The 12,301-nt window shown below is 40.1% G+C and overlaps 1 protein-coding gene across 1 annotated transcript in view; it reads left to right on the top strand.

The window, feature by feature from the left end:
- Positions 1 to 1,931: 1,931 nt before the first annotated feature.
- The window catches only part of TPH2 (tryptophan hydroxylase 2), a 105,486-nt gene continuing 95,116 nt past the window's right edge, over positions 1,932 to 12,301 (top strand). Inside the window, exons 1-4 of the mRNA XM_019455115.2 lie at positions 1,932 to 2,127; positions 4,686 to 4,838; positions 7,373 to 7,556; positions 7,667 to 7,767. Of these exons, the coding sequence (XP_019310660.1) occupies positions 2,023 to 2,127; positions 4,686 to 4,838; positions 7,373 to 7,556; positions 7,667 to 7,767 (543 nt within the window). The 5' untranslated portion in view covers positions 1,932 to 2,022. The remainder of the gene's footprint in view (positions 2,128 to 4,685; positions 4,839 to 7,372; positions 7,557 to 7,666; positions 7,768 to 12,301) is intronic.

The following is a 12,301-nucleotide window of genomic DNA, read 5'->3' as shown; positions in this document are numbered from 1 at the left end:
CTAGGCGCCTCTCCTGACTCTCCTAAGGTAGCATTGAGCACCCTGTCTCTTGTGCTCCTAATGTCTTCTGTTCATAAGTCAATATGTTTGTTTCACTTATTTATTTTCATGTGTGCTTCTTGCAGCTCATGTGTGATTTGCTTGAGGGTAGGCACTGTATCTCATTCATCTTTGCATCGCCAGAACTCAGTTTCAATGCCTAACAGAAAGTGTCTGCGTAACGAAGTTTTGTTGAATTACACATCATCCCAAACCCTGTTCTAGCTGAAATTATGTATGTGTGGTCTCTTGAGCCTACTTAGGTTTCCTCGTGTGGAATACCTAAGAGGCTGTATAATGTAATAGTTGAGAGCATGGATTTTGGAGGCAGACTGCCTGAATTTAAATCCTGCCTCAGCCATTCTTTAATTGTATGAACGTTTTGGCAAGTTACCTAAATTCTCTGTGCCTCAGTTTCTGCCTATATAAAATGGAAATAATAGTTACTGCCTTGCTAGTGTTGTTGTGATGATCAAACATGTTTTTACCTAAAAACATTCTTGGAATAGAAATTGGAAAATGCTAAGCACTCACCTATATTAGCTATTGTTATTATCATTACTTCAATCAATGTGTTTTATATTTTTAATAGTAAGAAGTAGCATGATTTTACTGAAATGTTTTAGGACAGTGTTGGAAAATCTTAAAATCCTATATTCTAAACCTCGATGAATGTATTTAAACTTCATCTTGCTGGGGCTGCCTGGTTGGTTCAGTCCATAGAGCATATGGCTCTTGCTCTCGGAGTTGTAAGTACATGTTGAGTGTAGAGATTATTCAAAAATGAAATCTTTAAAAAAACAAACTTCATCTTCCTATCAGTTTATGAGAGCTGATTTTTGGAGGAAATTCATGCCAAATAATATTTCCAAAATTAGGTCAGATAATAATTATGTTCCCTGAAGATTCCAGAAACAATTAATATCCAGTTAATACTAGTTCATCCATTTCTGTTTTGAACATTTTTCATCTTGTTTTCTGTACAGAGAAGCAGCACCAGCCCCAGGTTTTGTTTAGTTTTGCAGTCAAATAAATATTTGGTGAAGAGTCTTCCAGCCTTTAGGAGATTGATAATATTTTCCTGTGACATGGTGATTATCACTTACTAAAGTTTGAATAGTAAGTACTTCAAATGATCTATACATTTCAAAATGTTGGATTTGATCTAGTTACAAGTGGAGAGGAAAAATTCAGAAACCGTCAATAGCATCAAAGGAATGACTGATATATAGGCATTTATTTTCCTTTTCCTTCTCACAAAGTGGAGAAGATTCTAGGGTTAGTGTCTCAACCACATATGTGGCTAAATCAAAGCCTTACACATCCTTTACAATACAATTGCCTGAATATCACCACACAGCGGCATCATAGGATTGGGAAGCAGTGCCTTTTATGAAAGCCATCACACACATACAGTTGTAACACATCAGATCAGAAAACACTTAACACAAAATAAAATGGCTTAAGGATTCAACAGTGCTGATCTTTCTAAAAAAATTTTTTTCCTTTTGGAAAGAAAGCCCAAAACCTTTGAACTCATAGTCACCTAAAGTCTGAGGTTAGCTTGCCAGTAGCAGGTTTGAGAGATGAGAGCTAACCTCAGGGGACAGATGTTTTCTTTTACAAATAACATCCCCATTATGTATTGTTCTCCACCACCCACACCCAAACGACTGTTCGACCTATGAAACAAACCGCGACAGGAGCACAGATAACCCCAGCCTTCAGGTCTGTAATCTGATCGTGGCCATCGGCAGCCAGAAATGAGTTTCTTTCTAATCAGCCTTCCATCAGTCCCCAGTCACTCATATAAAGGAGCCTGGGGAGGGGACGATTCTCATTGCTCTTTCGTCAGCACCAGGGTTTTGGACAGAGCCTGGAGCAGTCGTCTATCTTACTCCCCTTCCGCTCTGTCTCCGCCAGCGCTGCTAACTGCCCCTCTAGTCCCCCCTGCTGCAGAGAAAGAAAATTACATCGGGATCCATGCAGCCGGCAATGATGATGTTTTCCAGTAAATACTGGGCAAGGAGAGGGTTTTCTCTGGATTCAGCAGTGCCTGAAGAACATCAGATACTTGGCAGCTTAACAGTGAGTACTGAGTAGCTGGCACTCTAGACGAGTGTTTTCTAGGGTAGCCATCGTTTTATCCTTGCCATAGGGACACCTGATATAGACCAAGCACACACGCCTCAACTTGTTCCTCTATCATCTGTATACCCTGCTTGCCTGCTGTCTGCCTTCAGTCTTTCTTCTCCATAAAGTGGGTATATTGATCGCTATGTTCTCAACTTCCTTTCCTCAAAGTTTATAAGTAGAAAGTAAAGAAGTTCCTGAACATCAGGAACAAGAGGTTGTAGGAACCAATGTCTTATATCTACAACTAAACAGAGTGTGTAGAATTTTGAAAGGCCATTTATTATGAGTAGGAACAGAGAGAAGAAATTAAATAGATTTCTGTGATTCCCGCAAGATTATTGTGTCTCCTATACCTCTAACCATCTACAAAGCTTGTTTTTTTTTAAATACAGAAGTAATGTTTTCTATTCTTGCCTATAGGTGCTGATTATTGGAATAAAAGAAAGTCTGGTTCCTTTCAAAAGTTTTCCTGCTTTCCTCATTACCCCATTCCCCCCCCCCCCCATTTTAATTGACGGAGTAATGAAAGCAATATACCACTTGCTTCAGTATTTAAGATAGTTTTTGTATTGAAATACTAACAGAATAAAAAAGGAAACATTTTGTGGGATTTTAGATCCTGATTTGAGTTAATAGTCATGTGATTTAATAAAAAAGACAATGAACAGAAAAATCTATTCAGATTCCTAGTGATTTAAAATATTAAATACGATTTCATTATTATAACCTCAGAGTTCATCAAACCAATTACAATTCAGTCTGTGTCATAGAAAGTTCTGTTCCAACGTTGTAGCTCCAAACATGTGCCAGAAGGTTGTATTGTACAATGCATTATTAGTGGTAAAAGTGTTGAAAAGTAATCGGGGTAAGTTTTATAGAACTATTTAAATCAATTTGCAGAAAGGAGACCAAAAATGTAAATAGATTTTTTAACATCTAAATATCATGAATATTTGGATGAGATATTACACTGAGGAATTTTGAAGTCATAATGAACTGCTAGAAGGAAAACAAAGAACTCAGAGTTATGGTTAATGTATGACCCTTTTGTATAAAAAATTCTACTTAAATAGGTAAGATCTGTGTTAACGTTATGTGGTGAGGATAAGGCAGATGTTGAGTGAGAGTGCTGTGGCATTTGAGCCTTTAATGACTAAACATACTGTCAAATGCCAATGTCTGCATGAACTTTTTCTCTTTCAAGTCATATAATAAAATATTCATTTCCATGATATAAAAATCTGGTGAGTGAGGCAATGTGAAAATGTGAAACATGTAAAAATAAAGCTGGTAGGGAAATCAGAGAAAGAGAGTGACAAGTCCCTGTTCACTGGGTACATATCAAATGTACTTTTCTCAGTTACGTGAGAAACTCAGTTTCCTGAGACTGGTCTGATTGTACCAACTTACTACTTGCCAGGGAGAAACATCTCTGCTCAAGTCTTCGTTTGCGTATAAAGAACACAAAAAAGTACAACCTAACTTCACGTTGTCTTTTGCGTGAAAGTTCCCAGCTTTTTTATTCTGTATTTCTGACAATGTGATCCATCCAAGTTTCTGAAATCTGCCATTTTTTGTCTTTAACCAATAGGGCTAATAGTCATCACTTAGTCCTGTGTTACAATATCTTGAATGGCTAATGAAGTGTTAATCATGTTCAGTTTCTCAGATTTTACTCTTTGCTTCTAATGATTAGCTAGTTTTCCTTCCTTCCTTCCTTCCTTCCTTCCTTCCTTCCTTCCTTCCTTCCCTCCTTTCTCTCTTTGTCTCTTTCTTTTTCCCTTCCTCCCTCCCCTTCCCTTTTTTCTTTTATTTGTGGCTGGATTGTAACAGCCACTTTTCAGATATTATCGCTAACACAGATGGCCTTAATTGAATATGCTCCTCTGTGTTGAACTTGTGCAGATATAGATTCACATTGACAATGTGGATCTAATTGCAGAAAGTAAGGTTATCAATTTCAGTGCGTGTCCTGACATATTTCAGAATGAAATGGGTAGTTTATTTTGAAGATTTAATTTAAACTAAAATTATTGTTGTGAAAAATGTTTGGTCTTAATTTTTGTTTTATTTACTAATTACTAGAGTTTCCATATTATGCAAGTAGGCTAACAGACCAAATTTCATGCTGTAAAATAAACCTAGAAAGAAAAGCAGGAATTATTTATATATGAGACTTTATGATGGTCAGATTTTTGTTACTATTAAATAAAGTGAACCAAATCTGACCCCCCTGGATCAGATTTCAACCACTGAGGGGTATCTTAGAGCACTTGGAAAATAGTGTCCCAGAATACATTGGATTAGTATTTATGATCAAAAGTTATGAGTTCTGTGGTAGCTTCTCTTTGAGTGTATAGGATTGCTGAAGTTTCTGGCATATGAATGGAATATCTGACAAAAACTCTAGTTAGGGGAACTCTGGAATCCTAATCAATATTTGTGTGTGTGTATGTGTATGTGTATGTGTATGTGTATGTGTATGTGTGTGTATTTCTACCTTCTTGAAGTTAAATAAAGCTAACTCTGGCAAAAATGATGATAAAAAAAGCAGCAAGGGGAACAGCAAAAGTGAAACTGGTCCCGAAAGTGGCAAGACGGCTGTTGTCTTCTCGTTGAAAAATGAAGTTGGAGGATTGGTAAAAGCGTTGAAACTCTTTCAGGTAAATCTAAAACATCATTACATAACTTTAAAAGTGACCATGTGCCCCATTACAAACCTGTCCTCTGCTGTGAAACATCACTGAATCCATTTCAAAGAAACCAAATTTCATGAAGCTTTACAAGGGAAGTGTGTCTGCCAAACAATGAAATGAGCAGATTTGCATCACCTATGTTTTATTAATTCTGAGTTAGCCTCTTAGAAATTCCTCAGACTATAGTCATAGGAAAGTCAGTAATTAAAAATGGGAGTCTCACACCTGAAAAAGCAAATGCAAGAGGAGCCAACAGGCTATCTTTAAATATCAAGAGCCTGCAGCCTTATTTGATTTGTTAACATTTGAGTTGTGTGCATGTTCTATGAGCACATTTATTGCCTAAAATGAGATACATAAGGAGAGGCACTTGGTAGTTTCCTATGCCTCATTGTTTCATGAATTTAACGTCTTTTGGAAAGATGAGTCAATCTCCCCATATATAAGCTAGGGCTAGCTCTATTTTATAGAAATGTAGTAGCTTTTTTTCCAGGTCCAATTTGGTGACTTGAACCCTCAAGAAAGAGCCTGGTTGAGGGGGAGGTTAGAAAAGCCCAGAAACACTGTTGCCCTCTGGAAACCTGATGGCTACCTTACTCTTCAGCAAGCATTGTCCCTTACAAATGCATCTGGTTTGGGGGCACTGGCTGCTGATTTGGGCTGCAAGATAGGGAGCCCAGCTCTGTATGGTGCCTAGGGCCTGTCGGTGCAGTGGAAAGGTGATTGGAATTGCAGTCAGAGAATTCAGACTTGTGTTCTCCTGGTTTGGCTAATCACTAGCTGCTTCCTAGCTTCAAGTTCTTCATTTGTAAAGTAGCGGTAATCATTCCTACCAAACAAGGTTGTTGTGATACACTAATATGAGTGAAAGGGCTTTGTCAAAGTGTACAGATAGGACGCCTTTATTGTAAGGTCTCTTTGATGACCATAGAGGGGGAATTAGCAGCCTCATTTGGCAAATATTTCCTTGTTCTCTCTTGACCTGGAAGAAAGGATCAGGCCCCATTAACAGTGGTAATGGAAATCTGGGGAAATATTTTACACATAATTGTATCATCCAGGGCCGTCGCCATTCAGTGCCCAAAGGCAGGTCAGACTCCCTGGAGAAGGAGTTAGCAGCCCAGAGTTTTCACTAGGCCATCAGCTAGTCATGGGGTCAGAGCTAAACCATTTAACCCATCCAAACCCCAGTTCCCTTGTCTAAAAATACCTACTCTGCTTCAACCAATGGACATTAAGAGCCCAAAGTGACACAGCATGTGTGTGAAGACTCTTGACCTTAATATTAGTCTTACCTTTATTATCAGCCGATTTAGAAAATGTGGCGTTATTGTAAAGGTTAATAAAAACAGAAATAGAGTATCTAGTTTCCTGGTCACAGGACTACTTTCTTTATACAGGGGAGGATCTGTTTGATTCGATCTTACTCTGTACTGGAAACCACCTATCCTGCTCCCGTGCTGAAAATTCTGAGACCATCCGGGATTGTATGAGGAAATGTGAATTGATAATTGCAATATACCATCTGGTGTGATAGGGAGGTTTTGGCTTATTTAAGGGCAGGGTAGGGCGGAGAGGAGAACTTAGTCTTCAGTTAACTCAGGGGAAGGGTGGACAGCATCGCTGGGCAAATTTCAACCTGATAAATAAATTATTAAATTGCTGCCCTCCCTTGAACACCTTATTGGAAGGAGAACTTTACCCCTGAAATCCGTCACAGGGTGAGGTTTGCAATGATGTATCCTTGCATGAAACTAGTCTGGAGGTTGCTGAAACAGAATAGTTGATAAATGGTCCCATTTAGGTGTGTTTTTTGGTTGTTGTTTTGTTTTTGTTTTTGTTTTTGTTTTTGCCTGTAGAGATACTTTCTTGGCTGCTTTTCTTCCTTTTCTTTTTCTACAATGTGGGTTACACTTTGGCTTGTGTCTCCCAACTATCAGTCGTTTTCATACCACCTGCCCAATGTCTGCCTCATTTGCCTGCCATTTGTACCATGTACTTATTTTTTCAAAGATTATTGTGTTTTAAACTTTAACTTATGAGGAAAACTTATACTGTTATAAAATCAGGGATTCGAGGTTAGTTATGGTTTTTTTTTGAAACATACGAAAATAAAAATATAAATTTGGGGATCATATGATGATATAAACTAATTTCTCTCCTCCAAATAGCCATGTACACCCCCCAGCGGGATGTGGGCTGTTCAAGAAAACAATGATATTCATAATTATAATACATTTTATAGGGCCCTGTGTATGCTCTTTTATGCCCTCTTTTTTAAAAAAATAAGATGGGAAAAACTATATAGTGTTTATTTCCATTAACAGAGGTAGTGGTTGGAAACATTTCCATGTTTTAGTCAACCAGAGAGCAAGGAGATGGTCTTTTCCTCCTCTGTGGGCACTTAGCACCTGTTCTTAAGAGTTGAATAAGAACAGCCTGTGGCATCCCTTTTATTGTGCCCTGAAGGTAATTTAGAGATGTTGCTTACATTTCCACAGGAGAAACATGTCAACATGGTTCATATCGAGTCCAGGAAATCCCGGAGAAGAAGTTCAGAGGTTGAAATCTTTGTGGACTGTGAGTGTGGCAAAACGGAATTTAACGAGCTCATTCAGTTGCTGAAATTTCAAAGTACAATTGTAACGCTGAATCCGCCGGAGAACATTTGGACAGAGGAGGAAGGCAAGGCCAGCTTCTCCTTGTTGGGTGATTTAGCAATCTGAGAAATGTTGCAAAGAGGAAAATGCAATCTGTGAGCTAATATTTTTGAACTCGCACTGTGTTTCCAACAGAGCTAGAGGATGTGCCCTGGTTCCCCCGGAAGATCTCTGAGTTAGACAAATGCTCTCACAGAGTTCTCATGTATGGTTCTGAGCTTGACGCCGATCACCCAGTAAGTGTCCAGTAAGATCCATTCCATGCAGGCTCTTCCAGCTCCACGCATGTGCCAGCCAGTGTGCCATGTTGTGTGCTGTGACGCTTTATTGTAGAGCAATTTATTATGTATTCCCCATCACGGAGAGCAGACTTTCAAATGATAAAGCTTCCCTGTACATATGCGGTGGCTGGAAGCAGATTAGAAGGATGGCATTTCCACATAACATTTGTTCTTAAAAGGATTGGAGAGAGGAGGAGATTCAAAACCTTGGAGAATATTTCTGTAGTATTAGACAGCCTGAGATATACTTGCAGATGGTGACCCTTGGAAAAACGATGAACTGAAATTGATCACCCCTTTGAGAAATGAGGGAGGACTAGGCATTATGGGGCTCAGTGAGAGAATAAAATTCTCCTCGCTATTTTCCTTGACTGGAGGTAGTTAGGAGCAGAGTAATGTGGTGGGCTTCAGTCTCAATGGAAGGGCAGAGGGTTTTAGAATGAGGTTGTGATGGAAAACACATCTCTTCCCACATCTACTCTGAATCTATTTACCACTATCTCTCGTCTATTCCAATAAAAATGGCCACCTGTAAAGAAATATGATACGTAGGTAAGCATTTCCCATTATTTCCTACCTCCCCCTTTACATCAGTTTTTATTTAACACAAGAGACCTGGAACTTCTTTATGGTCAGAATGAAGTATAGTTAATAGTCTGGGAGAAGTAAGCAATGTACTCATTTGTTACAAGCACTTTTTTCCTGGTGCCCCTTGTCGAAAAATGGGCAGATAAAAGAGTGAAACCCAAGCAGATCAGTCATGTTTATGGAAGGGCTTTGCAGTCTGAGGGTAATGGTGTACAGTTATTCCTTTATTTTAAACGGAAGAAATCTAGAAATGTGACAGTGTGACTATACTGTATGCAGTGGTTTTGCAAGTGTGGTCCCAGGATCGGCCCCATCAACATTACCTGGGGGTTTGTTATAACAAGCCCACATCTGAGTTTGAGAACCACTGCTTTAGAGGAAACTATGACAACTTCAATAAACAAGGAAATTTTCAATCGAATTAGTCATTTCACGCAATATACCAGTTCAAACCAATTCATAATATACCATTCAAGTAATGGTCAAACAGACCTAATTCAATTGCATTATTTTCAAGAAGCTGAATTTATCCAAAGATGTGGTGTGTTACATTTGCCAGTCTAAAATTTCAGAATAATTCACAGTAACTCATGAGTGACGCTCCCAAATGTTAGAAAAACACTCAAAAGTGCCTTTAATAATCATCCATTTGTTATCTTCCCCTTTCCCACTTCCAGAAGGGTCAGAATTAGCACAGACGCCTGATTTAAGAGTTTAGCAGTAATGGGACTTTCCGGATACCAGCTGTTAACTTGCAGGATGACCTTGGGCGAGTCCCTCTATTTTTGCACCTCAAATTCTTTATGTAAAAAGTGGAAATAAAATTCTTATTGACCTCCAAGGGGCGTTTGAAAAGCCTACTTAATAAAACAACTGGAAAGCATTTTGGCAAGAGTAAATGCTTAATCCCAGGGATGGAAATGCTGTATCATTCAGATCAGTGCCTGGATAGTAAGTGAATTTTTGCTAACCTCGTATTTCCAAATGTTCCCCTTAGTCTAGTTTTTAAATTACTCGACCTGGAGAAAAGGGGTCAGCTTTGTTAGTGGAGCAACCACAGGAACCACTGACCTTGCTTTGAAAAAAAAATTTATTCCGATACTCAGTGTGAATTTTTCTGTGTTTAATTCTGTTCTGTTATTCCTAATTATACCTACTTTATGATACCTTCTCTTATTTTCTGTGCAGCCAGTTGAAATAATTGCAAGTACTTAGCAATCTACTATCTCACTCGTCATTTTTTTTTTTTTTTAATCACATGTATTCCTTTTATAAGCACGCCAAATGTTTGTTATGCAAAATCTGGTATTGGTAAATTGGTGTTTTTCGTAGGTTATTATTTGATGAGCATGGAGAACGTTGTCTAAGGACTTTGGGTGCCTGGGAATAATCTCAGTTTCAAGACAGGGATTATCGTGTTAGGATGGCACTCTTGCTCTCGGTTGGCTTGGAAGGAGCTGGGATGGGAGAGTCAGGTTGCTGAGGCTACCTAGAAAGGGTTAAATATCTATCTAGGTCAGTGTCTCTCAAACTTTAATGGACAAACAAATCACCTGGAGGGTCTTTCCAAAGTGCAGATGGGAGTTCTGGGATTCTACGTGTCTGGTGAGGTCCCAGCTGAGGCTTTCACTGGGGGTCTGCTACACTTTGAGTAGCAAGGATCTGGACTGGGAGGGTCTCTCAAAGTGTGATTCATGGCCCACCATAAAGTGCTTATTAAAAATGCAATTCCTTGGAGCTCAGCCCCCTGAATCAGAACTTTCAAGATGGACCCTAGAATCTGCATTTGAGAGGATTTGCAGGAGATCCTGATGAGCTCTAGTGTTTTGAGAACGAATGTTGTAGCTCAACAATTGTCAACCTTAGCTTTCCATTCAAATAATCTGTGGAGAATTAAAAAACTACTGAGGCCAGTCTCACCTCAGAGTGCTGAAATCAGAACCTCTGGGAATGCATCTAGGTTTGGAGTATTATTTGTTTATTTATTTTTCTTTTAAATGTTTATTTATTTTGAGAGAGAGACAGAGAAACAGAGAGACAGAGAGAGAGAGAGAATGTGTGCATGAGCAGGGGAGGGACAGAAGGAGAGAGGGAGACAGAGAATCCCAAGCAGGCTCCTGGCTGAGCATGGGGCCCAAGGTGAGGTTTGATCTCACCAACCATGAGATCATAACCTGAGGTGAAATCAAGAGTCAGATGCTTAACTGACAGAGCCACCTGGGTGCCCTGGAGTATTATTTAAAGCTCCCCAGGGGATTCTAATATTTCACCAGCGTTGAACGATTTGGGAGAGCTGCTTGAGTGCCAACGCACACTTGGCTGAGCTCTTTAGGGTACTGGCTGGGTCTTTAGTTCTCCTTGATTTAAATGGAGAGAGGAAGGATGGGTATGCGACAGATATTCGCTGGGGACTAGGGTTGCCAGCTTTAACAAATAAATATATAGGATGCCCAGTTAAATTTGAATTTCAGGTAAATGAGGAATAATTTCCTGGTATGAGTATGCTCCAAATATTACAAGGGTGCCCTCTATTTTATCTGGTAACTTATCCCTGCCTTCAGTCCAGAATAGATGGCCAAGGAATTCTTTGTCCCTGTAATCACTGGTGTAGCTGGGGTCTCTTTTATTTTGCTAGTCCACAGCTCCAGCCTAGAAGCTCTGGATCACCACTGGTGTTTTCGTAACCACTGCCATCCGAGGCTAATGAGGCATGATGAGTAAATCACTCTCTTGCATGCCTGGGAAAAGGTGCAGGTGTTTGCCAAGGAGAGGCAGTCGAGAATCTTTGGGAAGCCCAGCAGACAACGATGCTTGCAGGATGGTGTCTGGTTTGGCAGGAGCTGGGGAACAGGTGCTGTGCTTTTCACGTGACTCTTTTCCCTTTGCCAGGCCTTCTTTCCTCTTGAGTAATAAAGGTGCTTGGAACTCGTCAGTTTTAGCATCTTGGGCTGCTTGGTATCACTAGGGAGTTGAAACTTCTACTTTCTCGTCGAAAGCAGGAGACCCATTTTCAGGTCACAGACGCATTTGTGAATGTGGTAGCTACGGTCACGTCATTTTGCGTGTGCACATTATAAGTTTTCATAAGCCTGCCTGTGAATACTGGTTTGAAAATTCCCAATTCATAGCAGAAGAAAGACAGCACCAGCTTCTCTGGTGCGGGTACTTCATTTCTGCAGCGTGTTTGGGTGATCTCAGATACTCTCTCTGTCTCCCGCTATTAGGAGTGCTCTTCTGAGAGAAGGGCTGTTGGCAGTGGAAGTTCTTTACCTCAGCCCAGCAGACAGTCCTGAAGGCCAGTTCTCCTCCAACCATACAAGAGAACAGAATGATTTTCTCTGAGTTTGAGGTTCCTCTGACCAGCCCACCTTTGCAGAAGCATGCTAACCACAGCAGGGGTAGTCTAGGCCTTTGTGGGCCTCTCCCAGCTCTCCCCTCAGAGCCAGGGATCCCAGCGGCCCATCTTGCCTGGCCTCCATTCTCAGAGTGGTCACTGCTTCCTGGCTACCTTTTAAGGTTGCAGGGGTTGCAGGCATAAGAAGTTAAATTGAAACAACTCCTTCTGGGTTTCCAGCAGTTTGAAGAAACAGCCCCAGAAAGAATTGATTGAAAGTACCTGAAGGAAAGGAGAATGGAAAGTCTGTTGACAAGAGGAGAGATTCTTGAGTAAACCAGGAGGTTCCTCTCAGTAGTAGTCCGCCTGACAGAACAGTGGCAGACAGGATGTTTAATTTCCCAGGTGCATGATGATGAATAAAAGTCCTGCAGTTGCTAACGACTAAAGAGCATCACGGGAAGTCACCGTGGAATGGAACCAACTTGCTATGCTGTGCATGAATCCCTTATGATCGATTTTGCATTGTGTGGCTATCCTCCTAAAAAAAACAGCAAAACCTCTTTA

The sequence above is a fragment of the Panthera pardus genome, unplaced genomic scaffold (genome assembly GCF_024362965.1).
Source record: "Panthera pardus isolate Hobbes unplaced genomic scaffold, ASM2436296v1 HiC_scaffold_6, whole genome shotgun sequence".
NCBI classification, from domain to species: domain Eukaryota; kingdom Metazoa; phylum Chordata; class Mammalia; order Carnivora; family Felidae; genus Panthera; species Panthera pardus.
The sequence above is the reverse complement of the archived record's forward strand: the minus strand, read 5'-3'. Positions and strand labels throughout refer to the sequence as shown.